This window comes from Trypanosoma brucei, chromosome 8, assembly GCF_000002445.2.
Source record: "Trypanosoma brucei brucei TREU927 chromosome 8, complete sequence".
Classification (NCBI taxonomy): domain Eukaryota; phylum Euglenozoa; class Kinetoplastea; order Trypanosomatida; family Trypanosomatidae; genus Trypanosoma; species Trypanosoma brucei.
The window spans coordinates 159,730-175,234 of record NC_007281.1 but is presented as its reverse complement, the minus strand read 5'-3'; the positions used below and the strand labels follow the sequence as shown (position 1 = coordinate 175,234).

Here is a 15,505-nt window from a genome sequence, read left to right as displayed (position 1 = left end):
ACACGCCATCACGCTGCACTGTTGTTTATTTGCCTTTCTTGTTGTTGTTCTGCCCTTGGGCATCGTCGTATCATGTTTCTTTGCAACACACTGTCGTATGTACTAGTCTCCTCCCTTGAACCACATCGCTTTTTATTTTCGTATGTTCATAAGTGACCAAGCGAGAAAGGGAAGAGCGTTGCGGCGACGGTAAAAAAGTTGTTTAAACCGAGGGTCGGTGGAGGGTTCTAAAGGCGTGCAATCAAATAGCGATGGGTCCCAAAAAGGCTGGTGGAGGTGATTCCACGGCAACGTTCCCTCTTGCACCCGTAGGGACGTTCGAATGCAATGCTCGTTGCTGTTGTGTTGTCGGTAAAGTTGTTTGGGTGGCCGAACTTAAAGGTGGTGTCGCTGTGCACAATGCACAAGACGGCCAACTGTTGGAGCGCATTGCCGTTGCCGAAGGTAACAATCGCGTGCACTTCAAGTGTATGGTATTGGTAAACCATGAATTGTGGGCAGGAAGTTCTGAAGGTGTCGTTCACATATTTGAGGCCACCAGGAGACGGTGGAAACGTCAAATTGCAATTATGGGTACAGGCACTGCAGCGCCCATAACAGCATTAATCTTTGATGGGCACTCGGTCATCGGTGCCTCTGAAACAGGTAGAATAGTCCAATGGAATCCAAGTAGTAAAGCTCAGATGATGGCTTACACCTCCTCAAGCCCTGCTGCAGATGTGACAGTTTTTGCTGGTTTGATTATTAGCGGACATGGCGATGGGTCGCTTCGAGTGTGGGATCCTTATAGTGGCGAGATGGTGGTCGAACACTTGAAGGACAACTCTGACGTTACACGCCTCCTCGTCGAACCTACAACCTCAACCCTTTGGGTGGGACGTAGGAGTGGTTGCATTAGTGTGTATTCATTGGATGCGGAATCCGAGGAAAGGAGGTCATTGGAACCTGTATTGTTTACTCTGAAGAGCCGGGTATTGATTGGAAAGGAAGCTGTCACGTCGTTGCAGGCAATCACTGGGAAAGTGCTGGTAACAACACACTGCAGAGTGGTTGCCGTAGTTAATGCTCATACATACGAAGTGCTAATCCGCGTGAATGGCGCCCACGACGCCTTTATCTACGGGGCGGCGCGGGTTTATGTTGCGGAAACAGTCCGCGCATGGACGATTGGAAATGATAGTGTGGCTCACATATGGGATGTTGCTGGTTACTACGTGCCATCGCAGTCGACACCGGCGATGGGTCCGCATGAACAAGAAAAAATTGTGGAGGATGCCAAATGTTTACTGAGTTTTGAAAACAGCAAACTCGCAACCCGCGTGGCTGCCGCTGGAGTGACCGTTACAAAGTTACAAGAAGAGCTTCAAGCCGCGCGTAACGAAGCGCAGGAGTTGCGTTTAAGGCTAGTAAGTGTAGATGATTTAGAAAAAGAAAAGGAGGTTGAAATCGTGTCATCAAGCACTCGCATAAAGGAGCTGGAGAGCGAAGTGAAACGACTCAACAAGGAATTGGCCGACGCGAACGCCCGTGCCGATGGCGCTGAAAGACAGTTTAACATGACCCGAAATGACCTGAACAACGCGGCAACGGAAGCCTCAAAAGCGCGTGCGGACGTCTCTGAGAAGATTAAAGAGAAGGCAGATGTGGAACAACAGTTGGCGGCCAGGAACACAGAGAAATTGCACTTGGAGAGGCAACTGAGGGACAAATCGTTGGAATTAGAGCATGTCCGCGGGGAATATGATCGCTTACACAGAGCGACAGCACAGGGATTGCAAACTAAAGGCGTCACGGACGCTTATAAGTTTTGTTCGTCCCGTGACGGTGGTGTCGCATTAAGCAACGAACTGGAAGAACTACGAAAGAAGAATGAGCTGTTAGGGACACTACTGAGTTCCATGGAGTACACACTTCGACGCAAAGAAGAGGAAGAACGAGATATGGCAGTACTGCTAAATGGCTTCCGTCGCAAGCTAGCAGACAAAGTTGTTGATCCTCATTTGATTGCCCTTTTAAACGCGACAATGTTGAACAATCCCGACAAGTTCTACATTAGCGATGATGAAGGCACCAAGTCTGCACTTCTTGAGCGCAATGGGCCTCTTTCACGTTACTTGCAGTCCCTGCGTGATTGCGATCCGGATGTGTATGAGCAGTTACTCGCGTACCTGCAGCACCCGTTGGCAGGATCAACAAATGATCCTATATATGACAAACTTATGCTGCTTGCGCGAGATGAGGGTGAAACTGCCGAAAATTTCTCCTTCCTGAAGAAAACCTTGCCTATTCTCCTGTCATCTGTGAACTTTATGAATGCCGCCAGTGGTGTTGAGACTGGTGATTTCCACCCCACACCAAGTGGCACCATTACAGCGAAGCAAATGGATGAAACCCCTGGAAATGCCCTTAACACCGTTGTTGGTTCCATTGTGGATGCAACTACGAGAAATTCTTCAGAAAACAAACCTTCTGTTGAGGATCCACTCTTCGGTGTGCTCAAGAATCTCCAACTGTTCGGCGACATAAACATTCTCACTGGGCAAACGAATCCTTCCGCTAACGACGAAGCCTACCTAAAACAAGTACGCAATACGTTTGAATTTATTCTACAAACACGAAGTAGTCTTGTTAAACAGTTGGCACTCCTTTCAAAACGTGTGGCTAAAGGACTTCAAGTAGTTACAGCGCTTGCCAGTAAGAACACAAGGGATGGCATAACACAAGGGGGGAGGCCGGTTTCTTTTAATGCCAGCGGCGGTACGAGCAGTAGAGGAAATAGTTTGGGCGCCGTTGCAGTTGGTATTTTGGAAGAGTTAAATAGTGTGGTAACAGTTATTGTGTCATCGTTCCTCACACTCAATGAAAAGCAGCGTGTGGGGGTTGGCACACAGTTTTGAGAACACTCACATACGTGGGGATTCTTATAGATTATGAAAACGGTCTAACTGGCGATACAAAAAAAAAGAAGAGATTGCTTATAGAGAGGTCATTTGTGGAAGGAAGAAACTCACGGAGTTTGGGTTAATAAACAAATAGTAATAATAGAGCAATGAAAACATATGCATACATTTATTGTGTACTTTAGTTTTTTTTTCCGTATGTGCGTGTTTTTTGTCATTTTTTGGCAAGTTAGAGATGGTTCGGATAAAACATTGATCTAAAAATGAGCGCGTGTCTGAGTAACAGATGCACTACTTTAGTGATTATTCGACGTAAGTAGTCGGAAGACATACAGAACTTCGATCGAAAGAAAGAAAACGGTTATTTAAGTAGCTTCAGCGAGCTGACTCCATCCTCAGATATTACCGATTTTGTATTCGTGAAGCCGTCGAGTGGAGAACGTAGGGTGAGGAGGAAGTAAACATTGTGCTAAAATTACTCCCTTTTCTCTTTCTGCTATAGACGTATTGATAGTTTTGACACTTTCATTTCCTTTGGTTTTCGACTTTCCTCTACATGCATGTGGTAGTTCAACCACGTTTAGAATTTGAACTCTTCCCTTTCTTTATTACTTTACTTCTGCAGCATATCCTAAGAATGTTAAAAAGAAAAATGAAAACGTAATGTGCGTTATACTACGTATTACAAGTTACTGACGCTTTCAAAGCATTTTCTTTATTCGTCGCTAACCTCACAGCACCCTGAAGTTAAGGGTAGGTGTGCCTGGGAGGTAAAAAAATTCGATTGTTGAGGGTTTCATTCGCAATAACCGGGTGGGCAAAAAGAAAAAAGGCCGTATGCTGGGAGTTTTCACGTACGAGGATGCGGCAAATACATGAAATGATTGTGTTGGAGTTTGTGGCAACCTGTTAGAGTCTTCGTGATGTTCTTCACCTTGTAATCGCTGAGGGACATTATGCTCAATGGACTAATCGAAAATAACGGGCAAACATCCCCATACGAATTGCATGTGACACTTCTGTTGGGCGACTGGGTATCGGCAAGTTATCCGGTTTCTTTTATTTTCGTTCAGGCGGATGGTTACGTTGTTATATATATATATATATATATATATATATTCTTGTCCGAACACACTGTGTCCCTTTTCAATCGCAGTAATAGCGTTACTTTTTTTATACAAATGAAGGGGAAAAAACATCCACCCTTGTACTGTTTGTTGAATTCACATTTGCTTCCGCTCCCTTTTGATGTAGCACTCACAAGGAAGGAACAATACCGAATATCAACTTCTGGAACCGTGCAAAGCTTCTATAGCTGTTATTAAACTTAGTGGACAGGAAGGCCGAGGCGGAGGCGAAAAAAAGGCAGGGGAGAACTTGCATCTGGGAATAAATTTAGTCAACTCCTTATTGAATACCCATTACTTTGTTAGCAGATTATGAGTTCCAGCTCTTCTTCAACTTCAACCGATGTTGCAAACAGTTCCGGTAGTGACAATGGTGATGATTCGGTTTCTACACAATCCAACCGCAGTTCCTCTTCAGACTCCGTGTCCCTCATCTCCTCTACTTGTTCCATCACTGACCGCATAAGGGAAACAGGAGGGGGTTGTGGTGATGCGGTAGCAACGGAACGCTTGGAACGGGAACAGCGACTCCGGAGGTTACTTTCACAGCGCAAGGTCGGAAATACGGTGCCTTTGCATGACGGAAAAATTGCAGAGCCTTTCTCTATGCGGAAAGGTACATTGGACCCGGATGACGGTGTAATTCTGTCCACTTTCTCCAACGCTCTCCTGTTCCAGCGGCTTCTCTCAGTTCTGTCGAGTTCAGATGCCCTAGCGCGTTCGCAGAGCTTCGATGAAGTGTTGGCTGTAGCGAACCCAATCTTCTTCCGCAAACTCAAAGCTCCTTTAGGTGAAGGCTCGACCGAAGCATCGCAACCGCAACACTTCAGACCTGTAGTGCATAGTGAATGTGCACAACTCGACCGCAGTGGCATAGTGGTACACCGTCGTAAGCGTGAGCGACACGGTCACTGGGTTGCGGCAGGGGAAAAGAAGTCCGCAATGGGAGATTCTTCTGGCGTGCGCACGATGTCAACCTCTTCAGGTCTCATCCAAAAGTCACATGCGCAGTGGGAACGGTACCTTACGAAGGAGTTGCAAGAGGAAGGTGTTTCCCTCCAGAGCTTCAGGCAACAGCGCCAGGACGATAGTTACTTGGAGAAGCAGAGATTTCTGGAGCGCTCCCAGTGGGCTGAATACCAACATGAACTACAGGTGGATGCACGACGAAGGGAGCTGAAGGCAAGCCGTGCTATTCGCCGTGGCGAAAGTGAGATGAACTAATTGCTTTGTGTTCATCACTTAAGATTTGTAAACGCACCTCTCCCACATCTTCCCCTGGAAGTTCGTGTAAGTTGTCCGTTTTTCTGGGCAGTACTTCCCATTTTGTGCGCGAAACCTTGTGTATTCCGAACAAAACATAACAGTACTCCAGGGCTATTTCTCTCTCACCAAACGCCTGTATTTTGTGTCTCCAAGGGTTTACCTCACCACTACCCGTAAGCACATACCTAGGGGCGTATCATTGCTGTGATGGGACATTCAGCAAAAATTACTAGAGGTGGCGACAAGAATCGTGTCAACCAGGGTCGACGCGAGGCTAAAATGCGCGCCCAAGGAGCAAAGCACCACACAGTTTCAGCCAAGGAATCAATCGAAATAAAGCGCGCACATAAGAAAAACACCCAGGCCATAGCGATGGAACTGCGTGCAAAGTCAAAAGCGCAAAGTCATGCGATTGTGACCATGGCACCTAAGGTAAAGGGACCAGAGGCGTAGAGCCATCGGCGCGGTAAAAATGAGGGCCACTTGCAATAAGTTGATGTCAAACAATGGGTGGGAAAGACTGAGCAGTGGGAATGCCACTGTGGACGTGGTTGTAAGGGGATGCAAGAGTATGCTTGGTGCCAAATATTCTTTTTTTTTTTGACGTAACTTTTCCCTTTTACAATTTTGACGATGCTACCACTGTATATTTGCCACGGATTAATTGCCAGTCGGCAATGACACCGTTCGTACCTGTTCCTGCACTTCGTTACCGTATACAAATGCATTCTTATTCTTTTAATACTCTTTTTTTTTCAGGTGGGTGGTGTTCGGGGAAAGCTTTCGAGGATGCACTAAATACATATATATGTATGTTACAATGTCGGATTGTTTGTTCAAGGATTGGTTTAAAGAGAAGTGCACCGATGTATTGTTGCACGCCGTGTTCTTGGCATAAGGTTTGTGTTTACATCGGAAACACATGTTCATACCATCAGGTGGCATCCTAACATTTGTCACGGCTTCGCCTTTTTTTCGTCGATGATTTGTTGTTATTATTAGTTAAGCAAATCGTGTACGATGAGACGAAAATATCACACCCAAAGTGAACACAACGAAATTTTAATGAAGGTTTGAAAACAACTGGGTTTCTTGCGAGAGTTTAAGTCATGGATCGTTTGTGTTCTTTGCATCAGCTTTTCTTGGCTCACTCCCTGCTGATCCTTCTTGTCAGCACAACGGGAAAACGGTTGTTACAACCCGTGTTTGTTTGTCCGTGATTTTACACTGAAAACCGAACCGTATTTATGTATTTTTCCACTATTCCATCATATGCCCTTAACAACTCCAGTGATGAGAAGATATGTGTATATATACTCGTATTTCCATCCTCTATCGTGATCCGGGATAAAGGTGCGTTAAGCAAATGACACGGGTGTCCACGTCGAAACGTCGGGTGGCGAAAGAGTCGCCGCTACCGCTTCCATCGCTACGAGAAATACTTGAGTGCTACGTAAGGTTTCTGGAACCTCTGGGTAATGTAGAAAACAAGGAGGAAAGTTTATCATTCATCAGAGGCGTTTTGCTGTCACTTCAGGCGAGCAAAGGATGCGCGCCGGACCAATTGAGAGATGCAGTGGCCTATTTCCGTTTGTTGGAATCCATCGCAAAGGCCTACAAGCAATTTTGCAACGAGTCTCTGCACACATCACACATGACACCTCTGTGGAACGCCATGTACCTCAGCACCAGAGATCCACTTCCCTTCGGCTGGAATTACACTCTTCAGCTGGATAGTCCGCCTCTTGACAATCTTGCAAAGGGTGTTGGTGTTTCAATGCAGGCCCTACGCGCTTCCATTATTGGCACGGCTTCTTTACATTTCCGCAGTTTGCTGGGAAATCCAAAGTTTTTTACCCCTGAATTTCAGGGTCGTGTGCCCAAGATGTGCCGTTTGGATCTCAGTTTATGTGGCGATCAGTTTACCCGCTTGTTTCGTACCGTCCGTATTCCTCATGAAGGTGTAGACGGATTGCGTTGGTCTCTCACAAACAAAGTCCTTGTGCTCCACAGAGGTAATGCGTTCGTTGTTGATTGGATTCGTTTCGGTGGGATAAACGGAAATGGCAGTTTAGAAAGGATTTGCGTGGAGGAAATTATTGCCAATGCACATCTGATAGAAGCTCTAAAGAGCAAGGCGTTATCGTTACCGCGAAATAGAAGCACTCCGTTGGTTCTGGCCAACGGTTGCCGCAAAAAATGGGCACGAGCGTTTGGTAAGCTGTGGTTAGAACAGTCCTCACGTGAAGCACTGGACGAAATTACGTCCTGTAGTTTTGGTATTGCCTTGGACGAAAACACCGATCTTTCACGCTGTTTACATGGAGGCGCTTGTCCGGAGAATCGTTACCCCGATATGAACGTTACATACGCTATCGGCCCAAATGGCGAAAGCAGCTGTAACATGGAGCACTCGTGGGGCGACGGAAGCACTCTCGCTGCCGTATGCGCCTTCGTCAATTACTACAATGTTTCGTTTTCCAGATGTTTTACCGGTGCAATCGACCCTCCTAAGACATGCCTCACGGTAATGGAGGCACATATGCATATGGTGCATTGGGGAAATGCCATTTGCACTCACGTACTCCAAGATATTCAAAAATTTCACCGGGATCATAACCTAAGGGTAAAACAAATGACATTGGCCCTGCGACGGGTAAACGACTTTGGGACCAACGAAATTAAACAACGTTGTGGATCGAGTCCCGATGCTTTCATGCATGCAGCGTTTCACATTGCACAGAAGCGACTTTTTGGGGATCAACGCTCGACCTATTGCGCTCTTCTGATGAAAAAGTATCATCACGGTCGGACAGAAACCCTCAGGACAGTTACACATAGCACGCAGACCCTTGCTAAATTGGTAGAATCCGCGAAAGGAGAACGGAGTTTTTCTCCAAATATACGAACGGCCCTTCATAATGTTAGTGAGGAGCACCGTGAGCGCATTATTCTCTGCCGAAGCGGAAAGGGATTTCATCGTGCGGTAACCCTGCTTTCTCGTTTCCATAAGGAAGTACAAGAACGGCTTCACCACAACCCTTCGACCGATGTGCCTTGGGATGTTAACAAAGGTGTGACCCACGTGGAGAAAATGTTCTTCGCTTCGCAGGCCCTTCGAGAGCTCTGTTCCGATTATTTGTCGACGTCTAACATGTCGGCCCCGGGAATACTCTCCTTTTCATTCGCAGCCACTCATCCTGATGGTGTTGGCATTGGATACTCACTCTCTCCGAAACAACTTTCATTTACTGTTTCTGCGTTCACGGAGTGTAAGCGCCCCCTGGCTGGAGATCAAGCGTGCGAGGAAACAAATGTTGCTATTGCATTTGCGAATGCTATCGAAGATGCAGTGAAAGACCTCTATGATCGCACGGCACTTCCACTCCAGTCGAAGCTTTAGGAACTTTCCCTTGGCGATGTGCCGTAGAGATGCGGATAGCCAAAGTAGGCGAAGAAGTCACTGTTGTCGCTGTCACGAACCTCACAACTTGTTTCTGAAATCATGGCACCCAGATGTTTAACTTTCTCTTTCTTCGCGAGCCGGCTAATCATTACTGTGGGCTTTTTTTTACTTTTCACGGGATTAAAGTGGGGTGCGACTCTACCGTGGTTATACTATCATCAGGGCGCTGCGGGTTCATTGCGTGCGCGCGGTTGGCTTTGCCGGCGCCGCCAGAACCAACGATAAGAGTGTGAAGAATGGTATCGGTGATAAGAACGGAGAGTTCCCTGAGGACTACCGAAATGTGTGGCTACTTTCGGTGAAGCAACGTTGTGTATGAGTGCTGTGGGGACCGGTTGCCGAATTTTTTCTTCTTTATTCATTGTGGCGAAGTTTATTTGTTGGTATGCTTGTGACTGCAGACGCCATAGCTGGGACCGCACTATCGTTATTAACCTAACTGTCGAGGGGGTTTTTAATCACATCTCCACCATACGCTACCGTTCGACAGAACATGAATCTTGTGTAACTGTCTTTGCGAGGTCTACATGCCTGTGTGCATGCAAACATTGGTGTCAAGGTTTTCATTTATGTTTTGGAGGGGGCTATTTTGAAAATTAACAATCACTGCATATATGTTTAGAGCTGCCGCCACCAGCCTGCTTTCCCTATCCAAACAAAGGGAACCGCACCAGTTACATTTTCTGATGCCCGTACACTCGGCTTGTGAACCTTCAAACATTCGTGCTCCCATACTTCTTTCCATTTTTTAAAATTTCGTCACACTTATGCAGAGAAAAAAAGTGCAATGAGTTCACACTCTTCTCTTGGCGTCGCCGTTGTGACGGGTGGCGTGTCGCTCGCTGGAGCGTTAGTGTGGGGGGCGCGGTGGGGCAAATTACGCTCCCGCCGTGCTGACCTTGACAGGCAGTACGCCGATTCTCTTGCGGAAACGAGTGCACTTGATGAAGCCCGTTTAGCTGGAGCTGAGCTGCTGCGACAGAAGCGGAAGGAATCAGTGCTTCTTCACGAGGCAATGGATTCAATTTGGAAGGATCGGTTCGAGCGGTACAAACAAACTAATAAAGAAACACATTCATACTTGAGAGCCCTACCAGAAGCTCTGGGAGTTCTCAAGGGGGTTACAAATCACTACCAATATATGGCTAGGGAAATGCGGAAGTTTATTGGTTTCGATGTGGCTTGTAGTAAGGTTCACAATTTTGCGCTTCTGCTTAACCACGGTGAGAAGGTAGGAATACAGAGAGTGTCCGAGACAATTCGGCAGCTGCTTGTCGCTGAGCCTCTTGTTCGCGTCGTGTGCGACAGTCTGTTGGATGAAGCTACAAACTTCAGCTGCCCTACCTCAATTAGTGAGTCTAGTGATAGTTTTGTCTTCTGTATGGAAGGACTTGATCGTGCAGTGGATGCCGCTGCTGCGCGTTATATCGAATTGCAGAAACCTAGCATGGGGGAAAGCCCACCAAATGTGTTTTGCCGTGTGTTGCGGAAGATTACCACCGCATTAGAGGCTAATATGTTAAGCAGATGCGATATCATTATGAAGGAGGAGCGTCAGGCACTTCGCAACCACCTCCTTCGCGACCGCCGACAGCTGCACACAATGCATGATTTGGTTGGAGCAATGCGCTACGTGGAGGAACTCTCTCGCCACTTTCAGGACAGCGCCAAGAATCCCGCAAGCGTCAACATGTCTGTTTTATCTGATCCTGAGGTGCTTTTGGCGCGGGAACAGCTTTTGTTGTGGCGGCGTGCAGCAGCTATTTTTTTGGTACGCCAACAAGCGAAGGAAGCATTAAATTCTTATCACCTTTTGTTGGCCGAAACGTTAACAAAAACGAGGCATCCGTCATAGTACCGCTAAGATGTAGGGTGAAGCAGATCCTGCGTGTCGTGTATGTGTGAGGTAGCAGGGAAGCCAGATGGCGGCTGGTGGGGCAAGGTTATTAGTATTTATTTATGTGAAAGGGAAGAGAGTTTAGGGGGAAAGGAAATCCGCTTTAACAATACCAACACAAAAATAAGTAGCTGCATCTGTTGATGGTAGCACGCTCCAGTGTTCTATGTACAGTGCCATTTTATCTTCTTCCTCTCTTTCCGTTTTGCTTTCCCTCTACTGGCCCCAGAAAGGTGAGAAAAAAGAAACAAAAGGAAGAAACCAATTAGTTGAAGGGGAAAAAGGAGTAAAAAAGTAGCAGTAAAAAGAGGTAATAATCACCTGTTGAAGTATACGGATCTACTTCAATTTGCATCGCGAGGTACGTCCTAACAATGCCTGAGGCTTGCTTTCTCTGTCTAGATTCCTCGGAGTTTATGAGAAATGGAGATCAACATCCCAATCGTTTCTTTGTTGTACAGGAGGCGGCAACTTTGTTGGCCAATGCGAAAACATCAGCCAACGCTGAGAACACTGTGGGTTTCTTGACACTCGGAGGCAATGCCTGTACAGTCTTTGAAACCCTCACCTCAGATGTGGATCGCGTTATGTCCACCATGTCGAAGATTTCAATCAGTGGAAAACAATGCCACTTTTCCAAAGGGCTGCAAATTGCGTGCCTTGCCTTAAGCCACCGAACTAACCCGCGTGCAGAAAAACGTATCGTCGCCTTTATTGGTACTCCGCTAGGAGAAACAGACGGTGAGTTGGAGAAGTTGGCGAAGAAACTTCGTAAAGAAAGCGTAGCAGTCGATGTTGTAAGTGTAGGTGTACCTTCGAACGTTCCGCGCCTGACTGCATTCGTTGAGAGGCTCAGTAATAATGGAAATTCACGGTTCTTAAGCGTACCAGCTAAAGTTCCTCTCATTGACAGTTTGATGTCGAGCGCCATATTTATGGGGGAGGACAGCAGTGTAAGTGGAGGAGGCTTCAATGGTTCTTCTGCAGGTTTCTCCGTGGATCCGACCATGGACCCGGAAATGGTGCTCGCCATTCAAATGTCGCTTGAAGAGGAGGAGCGACGTCAGGCGGCGGCGGCGGCTTTAAATTCTAATGCTGCTGAAAGTGAAACGGTGGAGAGAACGGATATAAACATGGATGAGGAGGCACTAAGCCTGGAAAATATGACCGAAGAGGAGATGTTACGTCGGGCGTTGCTTTTGTCTCTTCAGGAGGCTAATAAAGGACAGGCTGCGGCGGGGTCAAACGCAACAAATACTGCCGATGACGAGGCTTTTGCAAATGAGTTGGAGAAAGAGTTAGAGCGACAGAGCAAGGAAGAAACTCTACAGGGTAAGCACGACGATCAGAACGAAGAGAAGGAGGACTAATGGGGTGTGGTGTTGAAAAGGAGAGGTGTGCCCACATGTTCCTCCAAAAGCCGCAAGGAAAGACGTGTTTTCACGTACGTTAATCTCCCAAGCAAAAATATGTTTTGTCATTTAACCCTGTGCTTTCCCCATCCTTGAAGGTCCGTGAAGGTGATCAACTCATCTCCATGCTTCCTTGCTGCGATGCATATCCACAGAAGAGACGAGGCGAACAGATGGAAAGGGAAGAATGAAGACAAAACCAAAGACACGAAGCAGGCGGAGGGAAACTAGCAACAGGATATGCACTGCACGAATCCGATGATTTTCCGTGTTCCACTCGCGCGACCTTTTCTTCCACCGATTGGAAGTTGAGTGTTTCTAAAATTCCTTTTTCTTTTCTGAGGCATATGGTTATAGGCGTTCTTTCTCCTTTGTCCCTTTTCCCTATTGGCTACCGAATGTGCAAGTTTGTATTCGCTCATTCCCCTCTTCGTCACCCTTTCGGATGGGTAGATTTTTTTTTGTTCTTTGTTGAGTGCGTTACCACCATTTCGTTGTATATTTCCCTTCTAATTTTCGACCCTTTTCATTTAAAAAAAAAACAGCTGCTGTTAAGTTATTACCAATAAGTGTTCTTTTAACATCGACAATGGTACTGGCATCCATTCGTGTGCTGGTGTGCGGCACCGATTTTAGTTCAGTTGAGGCGGCACTCGGTGGCATGGTGGAAAATAAACATCACGCCTGGAACCGACGGTATGAAGTGACATGTACCTCTGTTTCGGGTGTCGAGCGTGCTGACAGCCGCCTTTTGTCCACTTGTCATCTTGTTGTTCTTACGCATGGTGCCATCACACCTTCTTCAAAAGCAAGTTACGACAATAAACCCACCATCTCCATTCCGGGAACATCGAGTGACGCATTGACGTTATTACAGGGTTGTGACTTTTACTATGGTCAATATAATTTAAATGATCTACGGGTAGCGGTGGTTGACATTGGACTCTCACCGTTACACATCATATGGAACAGTAGTACCCGCTGCATAACAGAAACTGGGGAATTGTCCTTACGTCGTGCCTTTTGGCTTTTTGACAAGGATGGTGACGGAGTGCTTAATGAGGAAGAAATTCTGGCATGGCAGCGTTCCGCTGCGTCAGTCTCATTCTCGAAAGGTGATATCGCCGATATGCTGGCTGAAGTGTCAATTCCGAACGCTAGCATTCCAATGAATTTCGATTTGTTCAAAGCTGTCCAAGTATCCTATTTGTTAAAGAACGATGCACGGAAGGTATGGGCGACGCTGCACATCACGGGTCTACATCCCACCGGGCTGCCATACTCTTGGCGGGATATAAACGCTGTTCGCGTCAGCAAGGAATGTAATACCTATTTATCACATCATGCCATTCAGTTTTTTAGAAACTTGTACAAACTTAAGCGGTTCCACGATATTGACGACATGTGGAGCGTCACTCCCGGCTGCCCATGGGCGCACATCAGCGGCTTCATTAAGTCTCGGATACCACTGGATAAATTTATCGAATATTGGAAGTACATGGCGTTAGTGAAGCGTGAGGTGGTTATTCAGTATGCTCTTTACTGGGGTTACAAAGGTGACACAAGCATCCTCTTCCAGCTTCGCAGAGCTCGCCCGTATCGGGAGCCGGGGGAAACGGTGCCAAATATTATTACTGTCTTGGTCCTTGGTGCTCCCGGGTGCGGTAGAAGGAGTCTTATTTTCACTTTAACGGCTAATGATGATGAACTCTACGATGACCAGACAATACAGCAGGTCACGTATGTCCGGACGACGACATTTTTCGTTCGCAAGGGTATGGAAGAAGCGCCTCAAACAGTGGCGTACGTTACTCTTCCTATCGATTCAGCTGGTGAGCTACTAGAAAATGTCGTGCAGGAAAAACAAGTGGACGTGGTTCTTCTCTGCTATGATGGAAGCCGCGTGGCGAAGACGACACCTCCAATCATGGATGCTTACGTGAGAGCCACTGGTTCGCAGCAGAAATGCCACAATTTGCCTTTCATAGTTGTTGCCACTAAGGCTGAAGTTTCCCACGAAATTGAGGAAAACGTTGCGGAGGCGCAGCTTGCTATGGAATCCTTTTGTCGTGAAAACCAATTGTTGTGGCCACCGGTTGCGACAAGTGTGGAAAACCCTGAGGAAACAGAGATTGCCACTCTTAACGAGTATGTGTATGCTGTTGCCAAACAGCCGGAGATTGCCGTTGCCAGTCCACCCATCACAACAATACGCATACTGAGGCGAGTCGCTATTGTGTCATTTGCAGCTTTTGTTGTTGGGGGCATAACCCGCTTCCTCATTAGAAAGGTCCTGGGTACCTCACGGAAGAAAGGCCGGTAGGGTGTTAGAAGGAATATATGTTGTTGTCGATGTCGTGAAGAAGAAGAAGAAAAAAAGGAAAATGAATACGGTGGAAACCTTCATATCGATGTGCGGATTGTTTTACCGCTTTATTTTTACTGTGACTATAGGGTGGAGGGGGTATCCCTACCCATTCTCCAATCCTACTTACGTTTCGCATCCCTCTCCAACTAGTATTAGTTTGTATTTCCATGTAGACGCTTAAGCAGATAATGGTAACGAGGCCACCAAACTTATGTGATTCTCTTTCCCCCCTCCGGTACCGCTAGTCATTTCCGTAGAAGGTAGTTGCGGTTTGTTCGACCCCTTTTAGTCGGCATTGCTTACGGTCCTCGTAAATTTTCGAATAATTCACCCACCCCGATCGTTTCTGCCTCTCAAGTATTTATAGCCTCCGACAAAGTGTCTACTGTTCCTACAACTGCACGCTTTATCCACGCTACTGTAAGCGGTTGATTTATCAATTTTGTATTTACTTGTTACTGTTTGCGGTCGTGTGCAGTGGGGGAGGGAATACTTCTTCATTTTCAGCATATACGCACTATTTGTGTCGAACAAAATGAACCCAAATGCTGTTGCTACTTTTGCTGCAGGTTGCTTTTGGGGAACCGAACATTTCTTCGTGCGACAATTTGGCGCTGCTCTCATTTCCCACAAGGTTGGTTTTATGGGAGGAAAAGAGCTTCCTGAGATGAACTATCAATTGGTGAAGAAAGGGGACACCGGTCATGCAGAAGTTCTTCAAGTGACTTACAACACTAATGAACTAACGTACGACGCGCTACTCAATTTTTTTTTCCGCATGCATAACCCCACCACGCTAAATCGACAAGAAGGCGATGTCGGTACACAATATCGAAGCACCATATTTTATCACAATGAGGAGCAGCGGAACGAGGCGGAAAGTTTCATCGAAAAGTTGAATGGCGGCGACGAAAAACTACGTGAGAATATTGTTAAAGCATTTGGTAGTAGTGCTAAGGTTGTAACAACGTTGGAAAGGGCGTCTCGCTTTTATCCTGCTGAAGATTATCATCAAAATTACCTTGAGGAAAACCCCAATGGGTATTGTGCACACCGTCTCTACTGGTGA

The 15,505-nt window shown here is 46.6% G+C and overlaps 7 protein-coding genes across 7 annotated transcripts, besides 2 other annotated features; all 7 read left to right on the top strand.

The window, feature by feature from the left end:
• Positions 1-15,505: part of a sequence feature (sequence corresponds to BAC RPCI93-12O16) that runs on past both edges of the window.
• Tb927.8.610 (hypothetical protein, conserved) lies at positions 252-2,897 on the top strand (the record flags this gene model as incomplete). Its single annotated transcript, XM_841805.1, has 1 exon — positions 252-2,897. The coding sequence occupies one exon, from the start codon at positions 252-254 to the stop codon at positions 2,895-2,897; it is 2,646 nt and encodes an 881-aa protein (XP_846898.1).
• Positions 3,991-4,019: a microsatellite.
• Positions 4,340-5,251, top strand: Tb927.8.600 (hypothetical protein, conserved; the record flags this gene model as incomplete). Its single annotated transcript, XM_841804.1, has 1 exon — positions 4,340-5,251. One exon carries the CDS (start codon positions 4,340-4,342, stop codon positions 5,249-5,251), a length of 912 nt encoding a protein of 303 aa, XP_846897.1.
• Tb927.8.590 (carnitine O-palmitoyltransferase, putative) lies at positions 6,660-8,696 on the top strand (the record flags this gene model as incomplete). The annotated part of the gene is made up of 1 exon (XM_841803.1): positions 6,660-8,696. One exon carries the CDS (start codon positions 6,660-6,662, stop codon positions 8,694-8,696), a length of 2,037 nt encoding a protein of 678 aa, XP_846896.1.
• Positions 9,547-10,614, top strand: Tb927.8.580 (hypothetical protein, conserved; the record flags this gene model as incomplete). The annotated part of the gene is made up of 1 exon (XM_841802.1): positions 9,547-10,614. The coding sequence occupies one exon, from the start codon at positions 9,547-9,549 to the stop codon at positions 10,612-10,614; it is 1,068 nt and encodes a 355-aa protein (XP_846895.1).
• On the top strand, positions 11,031-12,026 carry Tb927.8.570 (proteasome regulatory non-ATP-ase subunit 10; the record flags this gene model as incomplete). The annotated part of the gene is made up of 1 exon (XM_841801.1): positions 11,031-12,026. One exon carries the CDS (start codon positions 11,031-11,033, stop codon positions 12,024-12,026), a length of 996 nt encoding a protein of 331 aa, XP_846894.1.
• On the top strand, positions 12,658-14,391 carry Tb927.8.560 (hypothetical protein, conserved; the record flags this gene model as incomplete). Its single annotated transcript, XM_841800.1, has 1 exon — positions 12,658-14,391. The coding sequence occupies one exon, from the start codon at positions 12,658-12,660 to the stop codon at positions 14,389-14,391; it is 1,734 nt and encodes a 577-aa protein (XP_846893.1).
• On the top strand, positions 14,972-15,505 carry Tb927.8.550 (peptide methionine sulfoxide reductase, putative; the record flags this gene model as incomplete). Its single annotated transcript, XM_841799.1, has 1 exon — positions 14,972-15,505. The coding sequence occupies one exon, from the start codon at positions 14,972-14,974 to the stop codon at positions 15,503-15,505; it is 534 nt and encodes a 177-aa protein (XP_846892.1).